The sequence below is a fragment of the Emys orbicularis genome, chromosome 3 (assembly GCF_028017835.1).
Source record: "Emys orbicularis isolate rEmyOrb1 chromosome 3, rEmyOrb1.hap1, whole genome shotgun sequence".
NCBI lineage: Eukaryota > Metazoa > Chordata > Testudines > Emydidae > Emys > Emys orbicularis.
In genome coordinates this window covers 100,122,938-100,149,601 of record NC_088685.1, presented here as the reverse complement: position 1 = coordinate 100,149,601, position 26,664 = coordinate 100,122,938, and the positions used below count along the sequence as shown (strand labels likewise).

General features: G+C 40.3%; 1 protein-coding gene across 1 annotated transcript in view; it reads left to right on the top strand.

Moving 5' to 3' along the window:
• PTPRK (protein tyrosine phosphatase receptor type K) overlaps positions 1–26,664 on the top strand; it is a 585,126-nt gene that overhangs the window by 548,376 nt on the left and 10,086 nt on the right. The window contains exons 16-27 of the mRNA XM_065401786.1: positions 1,547–1,707; positions 4,167–4,202; positions 6,211–6,222; positions 7,676–7,860; positions 9,439–9,526; positions 10,837–10,913; positions 14,251–14,287; positions 15,787–15,884; positions 16,673–16,789; positions 19,563–19,732; positions 20,932–21,067; positions 26,038–26,187. Coding sequence (XP_065257858.1) covers positions 1,547–1,707; positions 4,167–4,202; positions 6,211–6,222; positions 7,676–7,860; positions 9,439–9,526; positions 10,837–10,913; positions 14,251–14,287; positions 15,787–15,884; positions 16,673–16,789; positions 19,563–19,732; positions 20,932–21,067; positions 26,038–26,187 — 1,267 coding nt within the window. The remainder of the gene's footprint in view (positions 1–1,546; positions 1,708–4,166; positions 4,203–6,210; positions 6,223–7,675; positions 7,861–9,438; positions 9,527–10,836; positions 10,914–14,250; positions 14,288–15,786; positions 15,885–16,672; positions 16,790–19,562; positions 19,733–20,931; positions 21,068–26,037; positions 26,188–26,664) is intronic.

Sequence of the window (26,664 nt, the reverse complement as noted above, 5' to 3'; positions counted from 1 at the left end):
TTTTCCTCAGACTGGACACCTTCCAGGCCTGGGCACAATTCTTTCCCCTGGTACAGCTCTTGTTCCAGCTCAGGTGATAGCTAGGGGATTCTTCATGATGGCTCCTCTTTTTGTTCTGTTCTACCCATTTATATATCTTTTGCATAAGGCGGGAATCCTTTGTCCCTCTCTGGGTTCCCACCCCCTCCTTCTCAATGGAAAGACACCAGGTTAAAGATGGATTCCAGTTCAGGTGACATGATCACATGTCACTGCAAGACTTCATTATCCACTTGCCAGTACACATGTATACAGGAAGACTTACAGGTAAAACAGAGCCATCTGCAGTCATTTGTCCTGGTTAATGGGAGTCATCAAGATTCCAAACCACCATTAATGGCCCACACTTTGCATAATTACAATAGGCCCTCAGAGTTATATTTCATATTTCTAGTCCCAGATACAAGAGTGGTACATTTATACAAATAGGATGATCACACTCAGTAGATTATAAGCTTTGTAATGCTACCTTACAAGAGACCTTTTGCAAGAAGCATATCCCAGTTACATTATATTCACTCATTAGCATATTTTTATAAAACCATATAGACTACAACATCACAATCATATTCATTAATATAATAAAATGTATGTAGATCATTCATAAAGACCTAAAGAACACTTTATGTAATAGCTTGCACATTTAAGACTTTAAATACAGTAGTCTTAAAATGACGACTATAACCTATTGGCTCTGACTTCAAAGGGCAATGAGTCACTTGCAGTGCTGCATTCATAAGGAGAGTTTCTTGAACTATTTCCTCAATGTGCAATTCATGTGCAGCGACTGTTAAATTTTGGTTTTAGCTATACAATTCAGGGTGCTAAGGCATATGTGTGTGATACATTCACAGTCTGTGGTTGCTCATTCAAAAAATCTAGTGTTCTCAAATTGCATAGAATACAGATTTTTCTGAACAAAAAAGTTAGCATCAGGAAAGATAAAGAAATCTCATACCATTTAGTATTGTGTATGTAAAGGGAAGGAGCAGCTCCTAACATGAAATGTACCATTAATCTGCTTTGGATAATTATGTTGTGTTGTTGGATTTCTTGGCTAATAAAGTAATCTCAGTGGTAAAATGATTTTTCCCTAATAGGAAGAACAGGGAAATGAATTATCCAGTTATAAAATCAAAATGTAGACTTAAATGGGGATGGTTGATAAAATTGCATGTACAGATGATACTTATTTATCATTTTAGTTAAAATATAACTACAACCTCTACTTTGTTTATATTAGTATAATTACTCTCTGGCAAAAAATTAATATCACTAGGTACGGAAATAAGAACTTGCATATTAAAGTATTTATGCAGCATAAATATTATATTCCCTTTTTCTCTCAAGGAGCAGGAAATATAATTGCAGCTATGCTTATTGGATCATCGGCCTTTGCTTGTTGCCACCAAGCCTCACTCACATGCACCGTTAATTACTATAGCAGGTGTTAATGTTTCATCAAATATTAAGGTGTTTTGGGGTTTTTTTTTTCTTGGCTGGGCAGCAAACTTGCTAAGAAACGCAAGGACGCCATGGGGAACACCAGACAAGAAATGACACACATGGTGAACGCGATGGATAGGAGTTACGCTGATCAGAGCACCCTTCATGCAGAGGATCCCCTCTCAATCACATTTATGGACTCTCATAACTTCAGCCCCAGATGTAAGTACAACAGTGCTAGATCCTATTGACTGTAGTTGTCTGTAAGAGAATAGGAAAGGCAGATTAGTGTGCTTTTCTGGTTTGTTGCGTATAGCACTGGTTCTCAGCCAGGGGTACGTGGAGGTCTTCCGGGGGGTACATCAGCTCATCTCGATATTTGCCTACTTTTACAACAGGCAAAAAGCACTAGTGAAGTCAGTGCAAACTAAAATTTCATGCAGACAATGACTTGTTTATATTGCTCTACACTGAAATGTAAGTACAATATTTAATATTCCATGGTAAGAATGAGAAAGTCAGCTTTTCAGTAATCCTGTGCTGTGACACTTTTGTATGTAAGCAAGTAGTTTTTAAGTGTTGTGAAAGTTGGGGTACACAAGACAGATCCGACTCCTGAAAGGGGTACAGTATTCTGGAAAGGTTGAGAACCACTGGCCTATAGGACCAATCTACAAATGTAGATTTCAGTGGGAGATAAGAGAAATAAAAGTGTTTAGAAAGGAATGCTTATGTATAATGAGTTGGGAGTATTTTTCCATAGGAGTGTGTCGTCATGTTTGATATACTTCCAACCAGTTATAGTTAGTACTGATTAGTACATCTTCTAGAGTTGATTCTGTGTTTTTTTATAGCACCTTTTTAAATTGCATTCCAAAATATTATTTTCCCATGCAAAGGCATTGTATACCAAATTATTAAGTAATGACTACTTTGCACAATGTCTGTAACCATAATCAATTAGCTCTTTTTTTTTTTTTTTTTTTTTTTTACATGAGCTGCAAATAAGTTTCTCCCTTTTGGAGGTGAGGAAGTTGCAACAGGGAACAACAATTCAACTTCCCATCCTTTTGTAAAATGCATGTTTGCTACATACTTATATTTCTGTGAAGACAGGAAAGGTTACTACTGAAATGTGTAGTTTTGAGGATCGACACCCCACCCCCAGACACACACTCCCTTACTATAGTACTTATAAGGTCATGACTCAGGAAGGCATTTAAGTCTCACTTAAGTCAATGTTGAGGATGTGATTAAGTGCTTTCCTGAATCACGGTCTATATCAGTACTTGCAAAAACTTCATGATTCATTTCAGAACTGAGTAGTAATTATAACAGTGATCTTTGATCTGTTGCATTATTGCTCTTTAATATTGTTGGGGAAAATTTAAAATGTAGGTGACAATGTCAAAAATTAGTTTTTAACTTTTCTGCACTTGGAGGCAGTTAGAACTCTGAGCAGAAACTCTCTTGGTGGTTTGGCAGCATTGTGTTATATTGTGATATAGGAAACAAAATTGGGGGGTAATCTTAGATCTCGCTGTTCAGGTCAGTCCAGCTCAATATGCGGTGGAGACCACATTCTTTAAGCATCTCCTATCCAATTTCAGTTTAATAGCAACCTAGCTTGCCACTTCTGTATGGAGTTAAGGTGCTATTACTAGTGGCTGTGTACAATTGTGGCTAGAGTTGGTCAGAATTTTGCCAGCGACTGCTAATTCGTCAGAATCTAAACAGAACTGAGGCAGGGCTCCTATGGCAACCTGCCTGCCAGGCAAATTTGGCAACCTGCCTGGTTTCCTGCCAGCTCTCTCACCCAGCTCCTCAGCAGCCAGTCTGGAAGCCCTGGGAATGCTGGCTTCCAGGGTCTGCAGCTTTGGAGCAGCCAACCAGGCAGATTGCCCCATGGCTCTGACTTTATTCCATTTTGCAAAAAAATTTGAATTTTTTTGTTCTCGTTCCAAATCAGAACAAAATCAGATTTTGAAATATCAAAATCCTCCATGAAATGGAATACATTTCTCCCAACAGCTCTAATCCGGGCCTGTAAAATCCTACCAATTTTAACTAAGGTATGATTACATCAGTATGTGCAGCGTTTCCTTGTTTTTTCCCTGTACTTACTATAGGAAATACCTTGAGTACTGCAAATAATGAGGCTATTAACTGTAAATATTTATTTAGTTTTCTAAGATAATTGGCAAGCTTTTAAGGAACACCCTTTGTTATTGGAATTGGGGTATTTGGGAAAATGTTGCACATTAAGGGATGGGTTGGGTTGAAAAGGAAAGGCATAGTTCTGTAAAAGTGAGCTATGATGTTACTGCTAATGAAGACTAGGAATAAAAGCTTGTTCAATTAAATGCATATGATATTTTATTGGACTTCATTGCAAATAAGAATCTCTTCTGCTTGTATCTTTATACTTAGGAACATCATTGCCTAATTTAATGCAGCTGAAGTTTATTTTGTTTTAGCTATTAATATAAATATACTGCACATAAGAGATACCTTTTCCCCTCTGTTATGTATGATGTCCAGTAAACTGGAAGTATACATTCTCTGTTTGCTGTAACAAAATTAATGGGAGTTTCACTGTGCATTTTATCATGTTGTTTTTCTTCTTAAAAATACACTAATTGAGGGTAATGTATTTCTTCATGAGCTTTGTTTTCCTGCAGTGCCCAATGATCCACTTGTGCCGACTGCTGTGTTAGGTGAGGACCTAGTCCTTCATCCTCTGTTCCTGCATGGATTTCATCTCCTTGCATGGTTTATAGCTCTGTCAACAAATACATTGTATGCAGTATTGAAGCTGCTTGTTTTAGATAATAGATAGCCAAGCTATTATCAGACAATGCAGGTATATTCAACTCTATACTCAGTTTATCAGCTCAGTTAAAGTTGAAATAAGTGTCAATGCAAAAAAACAAACAAACTTTAATTCTTGCATTTAAAATTACTCTGAGTGCTAAGTGAATAGGAGCAAAATGATAACAGTTGTAAAATGTTATAGGTATTCACCTCCCCATGGCACTAGGACTAATCCAGATGAATCGTTCTGTGAGGCTAGAACCTGGGGGGGAAAAAACAAAACAAAAATCTGTATTATGATTAGATAGCACCCCAAGCTCTATTTTCTAACTAAAGAATTGGGAGGAGGGGGAGATTAAATATCTAATATGCAGGAAAGATTAATAAAATCTTGATTTATGCTTTCCACCCTTTATGTAATTACGGTTTTCAAATGCCCCTGAGTGATAGGCAGTGGTGACTTTGGAGTTATTTCAAAAATTGAAGAGGTTTTGTTTTGTATTGTTTTATTATTTTATTTTATTTTATTTTATTTTACTCTATTTTTGGCTTTACAAACAATATTCATAGCGTTCATAGAATATCAGGGTTGGAAGGGACCTCAGGAGGTCATCTAGTCCAACCCCCTACTCAAAGCAGGACCAATCCCCAGACAGATTTTTGCCCCAGATCCCTAAGTGCCCCCCTCAAGGATTGAACTCACAACCCTGGGTTTAGCAGGCCAATGCTCAAACCACTTTGAGTACAGTCTGTGGAGGGCTTTGTGGTCTTTTTGGAGGGAAGTGGATGATATATAAACTATTTTTACAGCTGTCAGTAAGCGCGTAATGTATAAGGAAAAGGACAGCTGCAAAACCTATGTGGATGTGAATGAAAGCCAGGTAGGGCTAATTAATGACTATTCTGACGCCCTCATCCATGGTGATCAATCCCACTTGGAGAGAGGCCAAGAGAGAGATTTGTCCTTCCTGCCGCTTTCAATGAAATCTCCCCTCCCACAGATCCACAGTGACCTCCATCCCTGCCTGGCCTTCTAGCCTTAACTTTGTTTTTTAGAAAATGGTTTTAAAAACGCAGTGGAAAAATAAAATTTGTATCCTGTTTTCTGACTTGATATAATCTAATGAATGATATTAGAGTTCAGTCACTTACCATGGCTGCTTTACTACTAAAAAGTCAGCAAAATTAGACTTACTGATTGAGTGGTATTTAAAAATTGAACTTTCCCTATTGTGTTTCTTTGGGAGGCTTTTTTCTAATACGTATTATCTCAGGCTTTTACTATTCATGTAGGCCATGTCCAACTATATTTGCAATGACATTAGAACTACTGAAACTACTAATTCATGTAGGTGAAACAAATTTCTTGATAGCCAATGGTAAATCTGTTGAAACTATACTGTGACATATAACTGTGAAGAGCAAGCCCTAGGGGTTAATTGAAGGAGAGTTTAATAGTTTCTGTATGTATTCACATCTCAGCATACTTTTCATTTGTTTTTCACAGATGAGCAGTTTTTCATATGACCAGAACTATAGCAAATAAGTCTTATGTTAGCTAAAGGTTGTGTTAGGTTGTAGTGGTACTAGACATTTGAATGATTTTTTTAGTTTATTTTTAGCATGTTAGTGTCTCATTCCATTCTACATACATTATCTAATAGTAAGTTATTCTGATAATTTTGGTTTTCTTAGATCCATACCATTCCATTGGATTCATTGGGGAGCTCTACTTAAAAATCGATGGCGTGATATAGCCATTATATTTTAGAAACTATTTGAAATATTATAAAGCCTCATAACTTTTAATGCTATTTATCGTTTAGTCATTTTCTAATCTAATACAGACTTCAAATAAATTTCTTATGTTCTTGTTCACTCTTTGTTTTTTGCTGCTTCAATGGGTTAAAGTGCCTATTACTGGTAAGTATATTGGAAGAAACTAAAGAGAACTGCACATCAAGAGAATGTTTGAAATGTGTATGGTTTAATATATATAATACCACAGTAAAAGTGACTGGTACATGTCACTCAAGCTATTAGGTGGTTTAATGAGGCATAAATGTATTGAAATTAGCAACTCTTGTGTAACAGCTTACGGAGCGAGGTTACTTACTTTAAGATTGCATTTGATACAGCATTCAAATTTTGTGCACCTTTGGCAGAATTGTAGAGAATTTTTAAATGCAAGGCTCTCTGTCCAGACCTTGAAATGCTGGCTATATTGCTAGGGCTTTCTGGTTGGTTCTTTGGAAGGGACAAGAGTGGACTGATTGCAAAATAGCATGTATGGGTGTTGGATCTCTTATGGAATGACTTGGAATAATAAACCAGCTTTTGCCTAAGAAAACATGAAAACAGCAGCAACATACTTCGAGTGGCCAAGTAGCCAAAATCTGGTTTCTGTATTGCATTCTATCTTTCTAAATACTACCTGTAATTTTAATTGGAATTTTGAAAGTGGCATTCACCTTTACTTCCTGTGCTAACCAGTCAGTAGAATTGCTGTGTGCTATTAGCATTTCACAAAAGTCATTGACTCCTTGTCAATAGTGTAAGAAGTGATCCCTTTATGGAGTTTATACATCCGTTTAGGTTTGAGTAGTGCTTTGGAATCCTTCAGGAGGAGAGGATTGTTACATACTCATTTTATAAATAGTATTTCTTTCTTTACTTAAAATGGAGAGTGTCCAGCTGAAATCAGGGCACTTGACAACTCAGCTGTTCAGTTGAAGGATAGGTGGCACAATGATAGTATTAAAGTCTCCACTTCTGTATGTGTTGGTTCTTCATCCCAAATGGATTATGTAGGCTGAACCCTAATATGAAGATTTTTTTAATAACAAATGGTATAGCTGTAATCTATAATGTTTGGTGGGGGGGGGGGTTGTTTTTTAAACTGGGATCTGAACTCACTGATTCTGGATGTAGAACCATGGTGAGCTGGAAGCACAGAAGAGCTATCCTCATTATGTTGCTTATTTCATAGTTTTGTTGTCTTTATTACATAAGCTTGTTTCAGAAAAGTTTAAATTTTGGATAACAGTGAGAAAGTGAAGTTTTCTAAAAAGTGACCATTAAAAACTACCTTTGTAGCTTTTTAATGAAGTACCCTTAGACCTTCTGCTCTACAGGAAAGAGAATCTCAATCTTTTCAGTGTGTTTGCAATCAAATAAATAAATTTATTTAACACCCAGAGTGCGGTAGGTGCTTGCTTGCACACACAGAAATTTTGGGGGAAGGTGAAATGATGAGAAACTGTAAGTCTCTGTTTCAATAATAGGCTGAAAATTTTACTGTAGTTGATTCATTTCAAGTGTATACACTAGTGTTAGAATAAATGTTAGTTACTTCTCTGGGTTTTTGTAACCACAGATGAGAATCACAGTGCGACAGCCGAGTCCAGTCGCCTGCTGGATGTCCCTCGCTACCTTTGTGAAGGAACAGAGTCCCCTTACCAGACTGGACAGCTGCATCCGGCCATCAGAGTAGCTGATTTGCTGCAACATATTAACCTCATGAAGACATCTGATAGCTATGGTTTTAAAGAGGAATATGAGGTAGAACTTCAGTGATTTATTCATGAATTATTCTTATCAGAAAAACCCCTTGTGAGTACAGTATCTTGTTTGATATGAGGGCTCTTGGTTGCAGAGGGATTAAACTAATTGTAATGGGATGAAAGAAAATTTGACAGTGAGATATATTAGGTAGTGGGATAATCCCAGAGTGAGGTGGGGAGAGGAGTTCTATTATTTGAGACATTCCAAATGACAGTAGTCTGGACTAAGCACTAGACATGTCCAACAGTGAAAAATCCAGCACTGGTGGTGGAGGGTGGGTACAGATGGACAGATAGCTCTCCACCACCTCTGGCTTTGGATTCTCTGGGATGAATCTATGAGGTTAGAATGTCAGAAACAGTACATCCAGTAAAGTGTTACAGCCTAGTTTGCATAGAATTACAACTATATTTAAAATGATGTAACAGTTTCCACTTGCTTGGTAAACTGTGCTGATTACATTTAGAGCCCTCCCCCCACCACCTACTTATGAATTTAATAGGAGAACAAGACTTAATGCGGCTGCATAGCTGTTTTCATCATACCCCTGCCATTTTCCCCTCTTCACTTACATGCATTTCCCCTTTGTCAGTGTTTTCTTATACCGTGCTTCATTTTAGGGCTGTGCTTCCATAGTGCACAAAGAGCAGTGACTAGTTTAGTCCCTGATTTCTACTTCTGATGAATGGCCTCCTGCTTCATCTCTCCTTGCCCTAACGTGGGCCAATGGTGGAGAATGTGCTTTTAAGTTTGTTTCCATAGTGACTGTTCTGTTTCTGTGGCTGATCTCCCAGGTAGGGGCAGCACAACACCCAGAAAGGAAGCTATAGTGGCACATGCCTTCAGCAGTTAGATAGACGCATGGTATACAAGTTGTGGGCAATGGAAAAGAACACAGAGAAAAGTCTCATCTGCCATCGCTGAGATACCAACCTTTATTTTTCACCCTTCACAATATGGAGAGGAGTTGGAAAATGTTTTGCTAGTAGTTTTAAAGTTTTAGCTTTAAAATAAGAGCACAAACAGCAAGAGTTTTAGGAGGAGTCTTCATGATTGCTGTGTTCAGGAGTAATGCCTGCTCCACTCTAAGAAAAATTATGGAACAGGTAGTAGGTGTCTGAATATATTATGGTACATTATAAGAGGGGGAGGGTCAGTCTGTGTATATTTAATCTGGGATTCCTCTTCTTTTCCTTCCTCCCCACCTTGTGAAGACTGCTGAGCACTTGCCTGTCCATTTCCAGCCCTCCATCAAGCCTCCATCATACCTCCATCTATTTTGGGCCAGGAGGACTGGGTTTGAAATCCCTTTGGAAATCAGTCAGTGACTGATTTATTAGCCTGAGAGAGAGAGACTCCCACTTCCTATAGCTAAATTTCTACTTCTGCTATCAAGGAAGCTAGTGGGTGACAGATCAGATAATCAAAGCTGAGATTCTTTTATGATAAGAGAACTGTCAGGACATAATCATGCTATCCTAAAAAAGATGTCTTCGGCAATGTTGTTTTCAAAATTTACATAGGTTTTAATAAACTAATTTCCTTATCTATATATATATATATATATTTTAATAGAGTTTCTTTGAGGGACAGTCAGCATCTTGGGATGTCGCTAAAAAGGATCAAAACAGAACAAAGAACCGATATGGAAACATTATAGCATGTAAGTTCCTAGATGGCTTGCAGTCAGTGTTTGACTGTGCTGATATTAATTGTCATATGCTGCTGTATTTATTGAACAGCTTTTTAAAGTAAAAATAAAAAAATGCAGTGGCACATCTGCTTATAAAATCAAATGCTCATTATTGATCAGTGCAGAAATACAGTGCTATCTTCAGAGTTTGTGCCATTGTCAGATTCTTTCCCTTCAGGGCTAATGTGTGTTTAATTTTATGTTTGTACATAAAATGCATGTGGAGATTAAACATGTGAGAGTGACAGAGTAACAAAATCCCTTTGAATGTTACATTAATTGTAGTTTTGTGCAACTATAATTGTATTCCAGGTTAAAGTATATCAGACTGTCCACATGCTCTTTTTGTTGTTGTTGTTGTTCCTTGTAGCCACTGTGTCTGAACCCCAGTTGTGTAACATAGGTGTGTTTTACATTGATGGCTGGGAGCAGGGAGTCCTGACTCTCTCGAATCCTTAGACATAATGCTTTTGATAGCTTAGAGTATGTCTATACTTAAAATGCTACAGAGGCACAGCTGCACCACTATAGCGCTTCAGTGTACACACTACCCACTCCAATGGGAGGGCTTCTCTCTCGGTGGTGTAAGTAATCCACCTCCCTGAGAGGCTGTAGCTAGGTCAATGGAATAATTCTTCTGTCCACCTAGCACTCTCAATACTGGGGGTTAGGTCAGCTTAACTATGCCACTAAGGGGTGTAGACCAGGTCTTAGATTCAAACACAGGGTAAACATATTTGATTAACATTTTATATGGGAATTGTGTATGCAATAATAATGCCACTCATCACATTTAAATGATTGAAAGCATGTTGCTAATATGCACATTGCAGTTTTTTAAGGAGCTATATATGAAGTTACATGACGGTGGGAGCAAAGGACTCATAGTCAGGAATTTTTGGGTTTCTAGTTTACCATCTCTGCCACTAACTTGTTTTGTGACTTCGGGCAAATCACATAGATTCTTTGTCTCTATTTACCTTATGTATCATTGTGATACCTACTAACTACACAGGGGTAATGAAACTTATTAACCGTTGTGAAATGCTTTCAGACCCTCAGACAAAAGACCCCTCTCTGTGTAACTATAAGGTAATCCCTCCGTTTTAAAGATTTTAAATTGTCAAGCACTAATAGTTTCCTCAGAAGCCTTTCCAGTGCACTAGATCATTGTAATTTACTGTTGCCTGCCATTTATTTTATATTTATATTCAAGCCAGGTCTGAAGGAACTTCTATTACCTATTTTTGTTTTGTTTTTTTCTTATATTAAATTTACAGATGACCACTCCAGAGTGATTTTGCAACCTGTTGAGGATGATCCTTCTTCAGATTACATTAATGCAAACTATATAGATGTAAGTGGTTGCATGGATTTCTCCCTTTCACCTTGCTAGCTTCTGTGTGTGAAACTTTTTGCATGTTGTGCCTACAAAATTATTGAAAGCTTTTTTTTTTTTATTAAGAACAAAATGTACACTTTCCTTGTTCTACGTCCCAGTACTCACTGACATTGTTGTGCTTTCTTTCACATCTGACTTTGGTTTGGGCTGTAGATTTGGCTGTACAGGGATGTAAGTACCACTATATGTGAATAACAGCATCCTACTGTAAATATTTGCTATAGACATTGTTCTTAATTACTTTACTTTTCTGTTTTTATTACTAGATATCAATGCATGCTTCATTTAATTTATCTCATGTAATATCTGTTCTTTTTTCCCCCATTTTCTTTTGTGTAAATACTTTATGTATGTACCTGTGTTAAAGAGATCGCTTAGACTGTTAACATAGTTCTAGGTATTGTTACATAAACCAGATAAACTTCCTCTTTAAAAAAAGTTGCTGTTAACTTAAATTTTATTTTGGATGGTTTTGGTTACTAGCTTTTATTTTCCCCTCCCATTTTTATGTGAGAAGCTGGATAGTATGCTGTAAAGTAGTGGTTCTGAAAGTGTATCGAAGTGGTGTTTCTAATACATGGCTTGGAAAGGAGTTGGGGAGGATAGCCTTATTTATTTTCTGAAGGGCAACAGTCATCAAGCTGAATATGTAATTAATATTTGATCTTCAGGTGCCAATTGGATATTATACAGTATATACACAAACATATATATTTATATTATTTTAGAAATGTAGTGTAAGTTTCTTGATTTCTGCTGTACATCTTTTTTCAATTTTGAATTTCCACATTTTGTCAGGAGTTCAAAGGAACAGGAATCTTGAGAGATCTCTGCCATGTATATTGGTCCAGAAAATATAACCTTGTTTAACCGAAACCTTGAGAAAAAAGAGAGTGGGAGGACAAATAATATGGATGAATGAAAGACCTGTAAAAACAATATCACCCAGAGTATTTACTGGGTGTGTTTTAAAGGGCTGTTTTTTCTCAACTTCTTTTATATGTAGCACCACACTAACTCTTTTCCCTTCCAGTGGTGGCTTGTAAAACTTAAGACTCTCTAGGATATAAAGTTTCTGCTACACATATAGCACTGAATTTCTTATCTCTGCTACTGTGATGTGTAGGACCAGAGATATTTTGACAAAGGATTTCTACAAAATGTTTCCCCTGATTTGTGATAAATCCCATTTCTCAGAGGTATGTTATCCCATATAGACAAAAACACCATCTTATCATAACCAAGGAGGAAGACCACAAACTTACATTGGCTCTTTGCTGAAAATATTTCTTACTTGTTCCTGAAAACACGGTGTATAAAGAGAGTGTAGCACTGTGTTAAACTTGTGTAATTTGAAGTTGGGGCTGGGTATTAAAACCTCATGGGGGATTGGATTGACCTTCCTGGGGTGTTTTTTAAGAATACTGAGTAAGCCGGTCCATTCTAAAAACACAAATGCTGTTCAGAAGGATTTTTATGAGCTGCAAAGGAAGGTAATCAATCGTTGGCAAGGATGGTTAAACAGTTCTCAAAGAGAGAGTTCAAATTGCCTGGATATGTGGAAATCTGTCAGTTTAGTGGCAACAAGGGGATACAAGGAGTCTAAAGATCCATGATTCCTCTAATGAGTGTTTGACGCTGTTGGCTTAGTAAGACTATAACCCAGCAAATAGCTGGGGTTATTTCTCTCACATTCTCACAGAATATCACTTATACCACTTCCTCTCATACTAGCTCTACTAAATTTAGTTCCTTCCTACAACCCTGATCTTTCTACCTTATTACTAGCACTAGCCTGAATAAGTTTTTGATGAGTTAATTTAGTACAGGATCCATTCATCTTGAAGTTCACATGCTAATAATTGACAGTTGATAATGATGTGCAGACCAGCAAGCAATGGAACTTAGCCAGCTAGTTGGAAAGGTTCGGTTGTACAGGTTTGTTTCTGTATATGTGTGTGTGTATATACATGTGTGTGTATCATGTACAATATAATACACAGACACACACTCTGTATAATATTGAAAACATTTTGCAAAACATTCTGTTGTACCCGAATGCAGCAGGGCATTCATTCTACGCACACACACATTGTCCAGCTCTAACATTGGAATGTTCCGTTATTATTATGTATGGCTCTAATAGACATCTTTGTGCATTTGTAATTAAAATTATTTTGATAAGAAAATGAAAATTATATATTCGTTTCATTGCTTATGGCAACAAGGACTAATCATTTTTGGTAATGTGAAGGCAAAGACCATTTTCACTAAATTTAAAATAAGCCACCCGATGCACTCAGCAGAGAAAGGGGGTGTCAAAAAAGGACTAATTAATAACCCTAGTGACCTGACTAAGGTAATTTTTACTGTTACAGTACAAGTATGCTCAGGTCCGATGTTAATTTTTCCATTTTATTTGTTACCATTTGAACCTTTTCAGACTTGATAGATCTGTTTGTTATGAGCTATTCAGTGGCGGCTCTTGACTTTTTTGACAGGTGAGGCACAAATCACAAAATAGTTATTTCTACTCCTGGGGTAGAAATAAAGGTTACCTTATTTATAGTGAAGAAACAGTAGGCAGATTTGGGAGCTGGACCTGCCACCACTGCCACTGCTACCCAGCTTGCATGGGGTGGTGGGACATGAGGTAGGCTGTAGGGCTCAGCAGGAGCTTCTCTCACACACTCTGAGCTCACCCTGTGGGGGAGGAGGCTGGGGGAGGAGGTGAGGTCCCCGTGTGTGCAAGAAGCCAGAGGGCCTGTCCCCTGCAAACTCCCTGCTTCCTGAGCTTAACTGCTACAATCCTGCCGTGGCCTCACCAAGCAGTGGTTACCATAGCAACGCCTTTAAAAAGTGACTTGTGGACGTGGTAAATTGCCATGATAACATGGCAGCTTCCTGAGGCACAATTAGCTATACCAAGATTTGAACAGCACTATGTCCCTCAAACTTTCTGGTATTGCATTTCGCCACTGGAGAGAGAGAGTTGTGACATTTAAATCAAATAATAATTTGTCCTTAAATCTGTATATATTTATCATCTTTTTTAAAAAGAATATGCAAAATGTGTTTTGTACCTTTTGGGAATTCTTGATTAGGCTGTGCCTCACTTGCCTGGGCTGACGAAGCCGCCCCTGACCTATACACAGTTCTTAGCTACTAGTCTGTTCTGAAAAGGTTTTCTATAGCTAAACTGTCTTACAGTCCATTATGCCTTCGTTTTCCCCTCCCTAGCTTGTTCTGGTTTGTATTAAAGTACAGAAACCAACTTATTCTTCTGTTTTAGGGCTATCAAAGACCAAGTCACTACATTGCAACCCAAGGTAAGAATCTTCCAGAGCAATGTCACCCAGCAAACCTGCTCCATAACGATCAGTGGACTCTGCCCTTTTATGTACAATATAAAAATGGAACCAGAGTTGGTATGTAGTGTATAGTTTGCAGCAGCCACTGTTTATTCTTCTGTGCTGCAGCAATTTAATATAATTTGCCTACATGGAGCATGCATAAATTAAAACTTGCATTAATTTGTTGCACTAAATATTGAGTAACTCCTATTCCCCCTATTACTTTTTTCCCATACAAGTCTAGTCAATAGTTACTACAGTCATTAGCAATTTGAGTGTGAGTGGGGGAAGGGCACATGGGCTGAAAGAAAAGGGAAATTTCAGCATATCTTAGGTGTTTGTCTTCTCATAGTACTATATGTTACGAAGCTGTGTGGTATTGGTCCAAGACCACTATTGCTGGGGTAAATAATGACATAGTTACCACCATTGTAGCAGTTTTTTGACAAGCTGAGACCAAAGGGAGCTTTGACCAGTGAGGCTCTTAGCAGAGAGAAGTGAGGAAAGTCTTCCAAATTCAACACTCTGGAAGGAAAAGGACAGAATTGGAGGAGGCTTCCATTTTCTGTATAAATCAATCACTTCACTCAGATGAAGCTATGCAAGTTGTAGAAAAGTAAACAGGTTTGACTAAATTGTTTCCATTTCATAATATAGGGCCACATTTTAAAGACTGCCTCTAATTATGCATTTGCAACCAATTGCAGGAATAAATAATATGATTTTGTCAGGTAGCTACCCAATTATGGTCACAAATCAAGTAATTAGATGTCTAAATGTAATAATTTTTACTTGTAGTTGATTGTACCTGCAAAATTAGAGGCTAAATGGAAACCTGTTTAACAATTTGGCCCATAAGTTTTTGTCATATATAAGTCCAAAGTCCTTTTCTTTGGGCTCTAATGGAATCTATATATGCCTACCTACCTTTATCGATTATGTTTGCACCCGAACATTTAGTTGTGTTTTAACACATTAATTAATAAGGTTGTAAATTATTGTCCGTACAGGACACAAACATTTGTTGCCTATTATATTTAGACCTCGGCTACAGCCTACGATCAAACATAAGTAGAAGCAAGTGATTGTGTCCTCAATCAAATGTTTGTGTAGTGTCTACACTAGAATTTACAACCACATTAATTAACAAGTGTTAAAACAAAACTAAAAAATTATATCCACATATGGCTTCTATCGTATTGTCTGAGTAGCTACTACAGTGTATGAGCACTTACACTTTAATATCTTTCAAGTGGTAATTTGGTTAAATTGAGATGCTTCTGCCCCGATTATGAATAACATTATGGTTTAACAACGTCGTCAATATAATGCTGCAATTCTGTAGGGATTATTAGAGCCTTTCATATCTGAGCAAATAACTTTCTGCATATCAAATGCCTATGCTAAAAGATTTTGTTTTTAGTGTTCAGTCGGGTAGTAGTTTTATTACATAGTGTTAAATGTTTTTTTTCCAGGTCCAGTCCATGAAACAGTGTACGATTTTTGGAGAATGATATGGCAGGAACAGTCAGCTTGTGTTGTGATGGTTACAAATTTAGTTGAAGTTGGACGGGTAAGGAACTTTATTTTTAAAATGTTATATCCTAAGGATAGCCTCTCAAACTGCTGTTTATCATTGCTGAAGAAAATACAGAAAAGTCTTTTGAAAGACACCCTTAACTCTGGGGATGAAGGGGATAAGATAGTATTTTTCTGAGTTCATATGTCCTTGCAACTTCAAGTAGCATTATATAATATGGCTGCTTTATAAAGAAAAGACCCAACGAATCAGGCTGTTGCCATGTTATTTTCGTGAATAGGGAACAATGCTGAATCCATAATACAATATAGTGCATAAGAAACATTTGTATATTACTCTGTGCTCAGATGATCACAGCTAGCTGACTAGACAACAAGTGCACATCATCTTTAACAGCAGATAGAAATCAGCAGATTATTTTGCATTTTAGAATTAGCCAGTCTCTTGAGAATTACTTTAATAAAACACCGGAGATTGCTTTACAACGGCATAATTATTGAAATGGAAAACATCCCACAGCATTAATTAAAACCAGTGAAAAATATGTTTTCCTTACTAGAAAACTATAGAATTCAGATTCACTAATTCAGAAAGATAATTTGGCCTTTGTGGAGAGATGTGTAAATCAGCATAAACACTTAACACTAACATTATGAACAGCTTTCACAGTACTTGATTGGCAGTTGGTGCATCTGGTCCACAGTAGGGTTCATATGACTACATCATCATTTTGAAAATAATTGTGATATAAATTGTTAAGTTACTATTTGGCATGCTTTCACTTTCGTATGCTTTAAGGTGCCTTTTAATTTTGTTTTTAGGTCAAGTGCTATAAGTACTGGCCTGATGACACCGAAGTTTATGGGGACTTCAAAGTGACTTGTGTGGAAATGGAGCCACTTGCGGAGTACGTAGTAAGGACATTCACCCTTGAAAGGGTAAGCCCTTTGAAAGACATCAGAATATTGCTACTTTGCAGCTCAGTTTGTTAAACAGTGTCTTTCACATGTTCATGTACAATACCAAATCATTCTGCCTAATTAACAATTCCATAATGCAGAATTTATTTTACCATGGGAGGAATATGTTACATCATTGGTTCCCAATCATTCATATACCCATAGCTCTTGTACTTATAATTTGTTTTGACTGGTGTTGTACACTTCCCTTCCTGACCTTAAAAATGAGCCTGTTTGCTGGGCCCAAGTACATTGTTCTTAACAATCTTCCATTCACTGGGGCATGTCCTGACCCTTACAGGAGTTAATGTTGCTCCAATACCCTGACTTGTGCATTACTTAGGGTATATCTACAATACGAAATTAGGTCGATTTTATAGAAGTCAATTTTTAGAAATCAGTTTTATACAGTCAATTGTGTATGTCCCCATTAGTGCCTTATGTGCATTAAGTCGGTGGAGTGTGTCCTCACTACCGTGGCTAGCATCGACTTACGGAGCAGTGCACTGCAGGTAGCTATCCCACAGTTCCCGCAGTCTCCGCTGCCCATTGGAATTCTGGGTTAAGCTCCCAATGCCTGATGGGGCAAAAACATTGTCATGGGTGGTTTTGGGTACGTGTTGTCAGTCGCCCCTCCCTCCATGAATGCAACGACAGACAATCGTTTTGCACCTTTTTTCCTGGGTTACCAGGGCAGACGCCATACCATGGCAGCATCGCGTGGTCGCACCTACCCCAGCCTACCCCTTGCTCCCATGGCTCATGAAGCCTGGACAGTAGTAAGGAGCAGTTCAACTATAGGCTGAGCAAGTGCAGAATGGTGGTAGAATGTGCCTTTGGACGTTTAAAAGCTCACTGGTGCTGTTTGCTGACTAGGTCAGACCTCAGCGCAACCAACATTCCCATTGTTATTGCTGCTTGTTGTGTGCGCCATAATATCTGGGAAAGTAAGGGGGAGACGTTTATGGTGGGGTGGGATGTTGAAGCAAATTGCCTGGCGTCCGATTATGAGCAGCCTGACACCAGGGCGATTAGAAGAGCACAGCAAGGCGTGCTGCACATCAGAGAGGCTTTGAAAACCAGTTTCATGACAGGACAGGCTTTGGTGTGACAGTTGTGTGTGTTTCTCCTTGATGCAAACCCGCCCCCTTTGTTGATTTTGATTCCCTGTAAGCCAATCACTCTCCCCCCTTCGAAATAAAGTAACTATTGTTTTGAAACCATGCATTCTTTATTTATTTTAAAAAAAAAAAGAGAGAGAGAGATAACGGATAAGGTAGCCCGGGTGGGGTGGGGGAGGAGGGAAGGACAAAGACACATTGCTTATTGTAGCCACACTAAAAATCAAACTGTTTGAATAACAGCCTTCTGTTGCTTGGGCCATCCTCTGCAGTGGAGTGGCTGGGTGCCCGGAGCCTCTCTTCCCCACCCCCCACCCCCACCCCACATTCTTGGGCTTCTGGGTAAGAAGGCTATGGATCATGGGGAGGAGGGGAGGCGGTTATACAGTGGATGCAGCGGGGGTCTGTGCTCTTGTTGGCTTTCCTGCAGCTCCAACAGACACTTCATCATGTCCGTTTGCTCCCCCATTAGCCTCAGAATCGCGTCCTGCCTCCGCTCTTCGCGCTCACTTAATTCTTTCCTGGCCTCTGCCACTGAATGCCTCCATGCATTGAGCTGTGCCCTATCAGTGCAGGAGGACTGCATGTGCTCAGAAAACATGTCATCGCCAGTGGGTTTTTTCACCTTCTAATCTGCAGTAACCTCAGGGACTGAGGGGGAGCGTAGAAACATTCTACGCTGTACGATTCTGGGGGGACTTCATGGTCACCTGTGCTGCTGAGTGCTGCTGAGTTCACCACGCTGACCAAACAGGGAAATGAAATTCAAAAGTTCCCAGGACTTTTCCTGTGTACCTGGCTAGTGCATCGGAGTTCAAAGTGCTGTCCAGAGTGGTCACAATGGAGCACTCTGGGATAGCTCCTGAAGGCCAATACCGTCGATTTGCGTCTGCACTACCCCAAATTCGACCTAGCAAGGTCGATTTTAGCGCTACTCCCCTCGTCGGGGAGGAGTACAGAAGTCGATTTTAAGAGCCCTTTAGGTCGACAGAACAGGGTTGGTTCTGTGGACGCAGTCATTTTTAAATCGACCTAATGCGGCTAAATTCGACCTAACCCCGTAGTGTAGACCAGGGCTAAGAGTATGAACATAAACGAATATTAGGTAGCAAATACTAGCTGGTGTGGAACAGCTGTGGTCTTCTGGTATAACTGTTACACCTGTCTGCATGGGTTGGAGAATCATAATTTTATATATAGAAACATCAGTAAATGCTTTTTTGTGTTGACTCTAAAAACTATTAGAACAGTTGGTCTAGCATACTTTAATAGCAAATATAAGTATTATGTGTTTCAGATTTGCAGTACATTATCAAAATATCACACTATGGCACCATTATACTATATAAGCCTTATGGGATAAGATGCCAGTCAGTTTAGAATGGATTCTGCTCTTTTTATGTATATGTGATAAAGATGAACCAGCAATTTATTAATAGCCATGTTTATATTCCATTGTAAAATCAGTTTTCCTTAAAACATAGAATGCCATGTTCTTTGCTTAAATTAGTTTGAGAAGACAGTATGTAGATTCTAGCAGTGTTGTCATTGCTTGACTCAGAGAATATTTTGGGTGTTGAATATTTTGAGTTTAATAACCTCTTTCAAAATATTATTTTTGTCTTTGGCAGAGAGGTTACAATGAAATCCGTGAACTTAAACAGTTCCATTTCACAGGCTGGCCAGATCATGGAGTTCCTTACAATGCCACAGGCCTCCTTTCATTTATACGTCGAGTCAAATTGTCTAACCCTCCTAGTGCCGGGCCTATTGTTGTACATTGCAGGTGTGTAGAGAAGAGGTAGATGAATTTTCTACAACTTTATACGTGAGCTTGTATAGTGGTCTCTTGTGAAGTTGTGGAGTTTGTCTTTTTGTTGTTTAACTTTTGGGAATGAATTTGCTCTTTCAATGTCCTGTCCATCCTGGAAGCAGAACTAGGCTAGGTACAGCAATGTTTAAACATAGCTTGATTCTAGTACAATTTCCCCGATTGGTACGGATAGATATTTTTTCCTCAAAACTGTTAGCCAAACCTTGTTATAATGTAGGCTAACGTTTAACGTGCTCTATGGCAAAATTTTATGACAGAGTACTAGGATGGTATTTTGTTACAGCTATGTTGACATTTAAAATGTGCCTTTGTGAAATATAATTTTAAGTAGAATATTTAATTGAACATATGGCAACAAATAGATCCATCCAGTGAAGCAACATCCTGAAATGAGCCTGGATATTGGATAGAGTGGGAACAACTAAAGAGTGTTGTTTTCCATGTACGTTTTGCAAATTTTCCATTATGGGGCACAGTTCGTTGAAATATGATTTCTTGGCAAATCCATCAAATGTGTTAACTACATTCTGCACATAGAGTTAGCCAAGTTGTGCATGTTGCAGGAATTCACTTTTCAAATATCTATAATAGCTATTATATAATAGGTAAAAACCAGGAGAGACTCCCATACAATCCTGATATTGCACCAGAAGATTGTTAGCTGCCTAAACCAGAGTATGGGGAGAGTCTACATTTTACAGTCAAACTTTCTTACCTGAAATTGTCCCTTGGGAAAAAAAGGTCCCCCTTAGTCTCTCTGAATAAAGATAAGTCTCATATGTTTTGAAGTGATTCCATAAAGAGCATAGTCATCCTGAAGATCTCTGTTATCTAACAAGTCTGTTACTACAGTTTTGTTTCTGGACCATGAAGGAATGTTCTGAGATACTAAAAAGGAACCTCACTGATACTGTTTTTACATAACCTGAGATCTGTTGAAAAGTTCTTGCTTTTGAGTTGTATACATTTCATGTGTGTTTAAATGCTATTCTGAAGAATAAAGGGGGAAACTGGAGATTCTGTAATGGTTGGAAAGATATGTATGAGAACTTAGGTTAGTGTTCGAAGTGTGTACTTGTAAATGCCAAAGACAGTTTGCTAAATTTGTGAAGTAGATTTTCTGGATTGTGGGGAGTACTCTGAAATTATTTCCTAATTCTTTCCAGTGCTGGTGCTGGACGAACTGGCTGTTACATTGTGATTGACATCATGCTAGACATGGCAGAAAGAGAAGGTGTTGTGGACATCTACAATTGTGTCAAAGCCTTACGGTCACGTCGCATTAACATGGTACAAACAGAGGTATGATAGCTTATCTGCAATGGATCTAATGCTTTCCTAGCTGCATTAAGTCAGAATTTTATTTCTGTAATCAATACAGCAAAATCCTCTTCATCAGTCACCCATCCCGCCCTCCCCGCCAGCAGATGGCTATTTATCCACAGTAAGAGGAATTTCTGAATGAGAACAGTACTATGGAGCCAGGAGCACACAGCACAGAGGATATGCCAGCCCTTTGCCTGCTCCCAAACTGGAGCCCACCCAATCCAGAACAATAGAACCCAGTAGCTTCCACACACTCCAGCATCAGCACGGTCCAAACCACCTTCCAAGCGCTGGGCCTGCTGATAAAAGAGCAAAAGTCAACTCTTGTCCTGGCTCAGAGAATAGAATTTTTTGGGTGGTGCTTGACTCGACCCAACCCAGGGCCTTTCTGCCAGAGGCCTGATTCTGGACTATGTTAGACCTGATATCCAATGTTATGGTCCATCCAATTACGACAGCTCGGGTTTGCCTCAAGCTACTGGGGCACATGATGGCATGTATTTACGTGGTTCAGGGTGCAAGACTGTGCCTCAGACCCCTCCAGATGTGGCTAGCATCAGTATACTCCCTAAGCAGACACCACTTGAACTCCAGTACTCCCCTAGTCTTCGCCTCCCTGCACTGGTGGAAACACCCAAGATCGGTAATGATGGGGTTGCCCTTTATTACCTTTCAACCATCAGTAGTTTTAATCTCGGATGCGTCAGACCTAGGGAGCCCACATTAGGACACAGGGCCTCTGGTCCCAAGAAGAACTCTCCCTGCACATAAACCTCAGGGAGCTCAGGGCAGTACACTTAGCTTGCCAAGTGTTCCTTCCCCAGATCTCAGGTGATGTGGTGCAAGTCCTGATAGACAATACCACAGCCATGTTCTATATCAACAAGCAGGGAGGTGCCCGATCTTCAGCTCTTTGTCAGGAGGCTATCTGTCTGGGATTTCTGCACAAAGTACTCCATTCATCCCGAGGTGTCACCTCTCCCAGGAGCCTGGAATGTACTGGCAGATCACCTCAGCAGATCCCTTTCCTCTCACCATGAGTGGTCCCTTCACCTGGAGGTCACCAAGTTAATCTTCCACAGGCAGGGGCCTCCCCAGGTGGACCTGTTCATTACCAGACAGAACAGAAAATGCCATCAGTTTTGCTCGCTGTCTGGGCACAGCTCAGGCTCCCTCTCCAATGCTTTCCTGCTCCCATGGACAGAGCTCCGATTCTATGCCTTTCCTCCAATCCCTCTGGTTCACAACGTCCTCCTAAAAGTCAAACGAACAAGGCAAGAATCATTCTGACTGGTTTGGTGTGCTCCCGGATCTGTCAGTAGCAGCTGCACTCTCGCTCCCACTCAGCCCCTAATCTCACAAGACCACGGCAGGTTGCTTCACCCGAACCTCGCTTCCCTGCCCCTAACTGCATGGATGCTGCATGGCTGAACCCAGAAGAACAGGCTTGCTCAGAACAGGTCCAGCAGGTCTTGCTGTGTTGTAGAAAAGCATCCACCAGGGCTACCTACCTGGCCAAATGGAAGCGCTTCTCAACATTGCATCTCAATGAGCTCTCTCTCCATCTCGATCTTCCCTTCAGTCTATGTTGGACTACTTGCTCCACTTAAAGCAACAGGGCCTGATTCCTCTTGTCTATCAAGGTGCACTTAGCAGCCATCTCAGCTTTCCACCCACCAGTGAACAGCAGGTCAGTGTTCTCCCACGAGATGGCTGTATGTTTCTCAAAGGGCTGGAGAAGCTCTATCCTCAGGTCCGTGAGCCAATTCCCCCATGGGACTTAAACCTGGTTCTGTCAAAACCTTTTGACAAAAACTTTTGTCCTGAAGGAACAAAATGGACACCGTGTAGAGTCAAGCACATGGGTTTATTCCGCACAGCACTGGCGGAGTGTCACTTTGCTTATTATGCTCAGAGACACTTCCAAGCAATTGATTACAATAGATTATATAGGGTATTCATGGGTGGAGGGAAGCGATGGGGTGGGAGGTCCCGAGCCCCTGGATAGGTTCTAGCTGCAAGACAAGATAAGCACAATAAGCCAATAGTCTAAAAGATTACATAATGGCTCCGTCCATGGTTTCAGGTTAACATACAACATACTGTGTGCCGGGGGAGGGATAGCTCAGTGGTTTGAGCATTGGCCTGCTAAACCCAGCGTTGTGAGTTCAATCCTTGAAGAGGCCATTTAGGGATCGGGGGCAAAAATCTGTCTGGGGATTGGTCCTGCTTTGAGCAGCGGGTTGGACTAGATGACCTCCTGAGGTCCCTTCCAACCCTGATATTCTATGATTTTATAAGTTGAATCCTGATTTGGGGTCCATAGGAATGAGGTAGCTCTTCTTGTTGTCCAACAGGTACATTCCTGGGGGTTAAAGCAGAAAGACATTGAAAAGTACATGGCAATAGAAATAGTTTTCAGGGTGCCCCATTTTGTTCCTAAAAGCTAACGTTGGCATCTAGGGAGGGGATGCATCTGTGGAAGGGAGGATGTCATATCTCATACTGACATGATTGGGCCTCTCCATGAACTCTAGGCTGGTATGTAGGGAGGGTATTTGCTATCTCCTTCCTGCACTAAGGAGTGGACATTTTGAGACCCCTTCCAATGTTTCGTATGTCTGTAACTTCTGATAAGGACACCAATTACTGCTCCCCATCTGGAGTTCTGCTGACTATGCTTTATCTAATAAGAAGCAAGGTTGTCTCTGGTTTATTCAGCTTTTCTTAGGCAATATTATTCATTGTTAACTAGGCCTCCAGCTCAAACCAAGCTTTGGACTTTGGGCCTATGTGAAAAGTTGCTGACAGAGCCTGTGGTCAGGATTTTACAGACACAGCAAATGGATCATGGCCCTTCAGGTCCCCTCTTCAAGCCGCTAGCATCATGCCCCCTGTTGCAATCACCCTGGCTGGAAGGGTCTCTGAAATCAAGACCTTTACATCAGAACCGCCTCACATGGAGTTCTTCAAGGACAAGGTCCAGCCGTGCCCTGACCTGGCCTTCCTGCTACAATTTCATATCAGTCAGGCCAGCCAAGAGCCCAGGCCTCATCAGCAGAGTTCCTCTCACAGTTCCCAATCCAGGACATTTGCAGGGCCACAACCTAGTCATCAGCACAGACCTTCGCATCTCAGTACACCATCACCCAACAGGCCTGGGACAACGCTCGTTTTGGGAGAGCGGTGTTGCTGTCAGCGTGTCCATGATCTCTGAGCCCACCTCCTGGGGTACTGCTTGTGAGTCACCTAACATGGAATGGACATGAGCAAGCACTCAAAGAAGAAAAAATAGTTACTAACCTTTCTATAACTGTCGTTCTTCAAGGTGCGTTGCTCATGTCCGTGCCACGGCCCACCCTCCTGCCCCTCTGTCAGAGTTAAGGACAAGAAGCAACTGAGAGGGTGCAGAGCTGGCGGCACTCTTTAAACCAGCGCATAAGTGCACAGCACCAGCGAGTGCTAAAGCCGGCTTGACAGATACCACTAAGGGAAAAATCTCTGGCAGTGGTGCACAAATACACCTAACATGGAATGGACATGAGCAGCAAGACATCTCAAAGAACACAGAAAGGTTAGTAACCATTTTCTCTAATAACGAAGTAATATAAGCTACCATCATGAAGCGTTCACACCATTGAGTCACCACACAATCTTACTGTCATTCTCATGGTCCCTTCCACTTACTCTCCCAGTTGTTTGTTACCTCTTGTCTATCCTTGGATTTTAAATTCTTTGTGGGCAGAGACTGTTTCTGTTACAAACTCTCTGATGTGACTAACACACGGTGGGTGTTGCAGGCTTGCCGTCAGAAATTCTGGGGGGCCGGGACCGGGGCAGAAGTGACAAATCCGTCACTTCCAGGACCACGCGTGCTGGCCAATCATGCCGGCCCAGGGCATCCCCCAAAGCGTGGGGCCCAGAGCAGTTTCGCATGCCTAGGAGTCCCGCGGCCCGCCCAGGCGATTTAAAAGACAGAAGCCGCCGAATTGCTGCCGTGGGCAGCTGAACATAGAAGCTGCCGCTGAATTGCTGCCGCCACGGAAACGCGCGTGCCATCCTAATGGCACACGGACTGCCCCCACCGTCCAAGGCAGCAATTCGGCGCGCTGCTTGGGGCAGCAAAAACACATGGACTGCCGTCCCTTGCAGATTGCCGCCCCAAGCATCTGCTTGGAATACTGGTGCCTGGAGCCGGCCCTGGCCCCGGCTCCCAGCTGCCACGGCTGTTACTGTGGCCCCGGCAGCCGGGGGGCCCCGGGCCCTTTTAAATCGCCCGGGCGCCTGGGCAATTGCTTCCTTTGCCGTCCCCTGTCGACAGACCTGTGGTGTTGTATAATGTTTGACAAAAGATACTGTTGGAATAATAATGCAGCTGGCTGGGGGCTGCAGACTCACTGGACAGGCCAACAGAATCAGGAGGCAGCATTTCCTGTATTGGCGTAATGCTGAGTCTATTGCCTGCGCCAGTGCTAGGTATGAGACACTAGGTATACCAGTCCACACGCATATACGTAGCATGAAATATGCCACATAATTGCTAGGAGCAGGTAGTGCTTGAAGCATTGTATATGCTTTCTGTATGTATCACGGAACTGAAAGCTACTATTAAGGAAGCAAATAAGCAGAACCAGCATGAAACTGTCTCCCACACTGACCTATGCACCACAAAATCTCCTGAAAATTCCCCCATTAAGCAAATTAGTGTACTTATGCTCTTACTATTGCTGGACTTAAATTGGTTCTCAGGGAAACATACTGATTAACTGCATCCCAGTTAGGCAGATTGTACTGTACTTAAGGTGCTAAAGCAATATCCAATGGATTGATGGAAGCTGGTTTGAATAAGATTTATAGAGGGGGAAGATCTGCTTATCTTGAAGGAAAGTAAGATTTTATTTTGTTTTTAAATTGCTAGATTTTTCTTTTCTTTTCCTCTTTGGTAGGAGCAGTACATCTTTATTCATGATGCCATTCTGGAAGCTTGCTTATGTGGAGAAACTGCCATCCCTGTCTGTGAATTCAAAGCTGCATATTTTGATATGATTAGAATAGACTCTCAGACAAACTCTTCACATCTCAAAGATGAATTTCAGGTATTTACAATTACTGGTAGCTCTTCATAGAATAGCAACTTTTTTTGCCTCTAGGTACATATAATTTCTTTTAAGGAAAAAGACTTTCATATCAAATTCATAACCTTTGTCCCTTTCTTGTATTTAAGATAATATAGCACCCTTTTCTTTTATTATGTACTTTACAAGGTCACTCTTAAATATGAAATACCCTTCTTAGATTATAATTGCAATAGACTGCTGACTATAATGAACAGTACTGACCTTGAACTGGCAGGATGGGGGGGTTATTTTGCATTTTAAGCAAGTGAGACATAGTTCATATGTGTTTCACAAGATTCTCTTCTATTTTCTTCCCTTTTGGATTGCATGTTAGGGGGGATGCGCTTAGAGGATCCGTTCAGCAGTTCCTGATGTGTCTTCGTACCTGAGCTTTCATTCATTTAAACTGAAAAAATGTCAAGTTTCTCAAGCAGACACATGCTCTTGTTTGCTTGT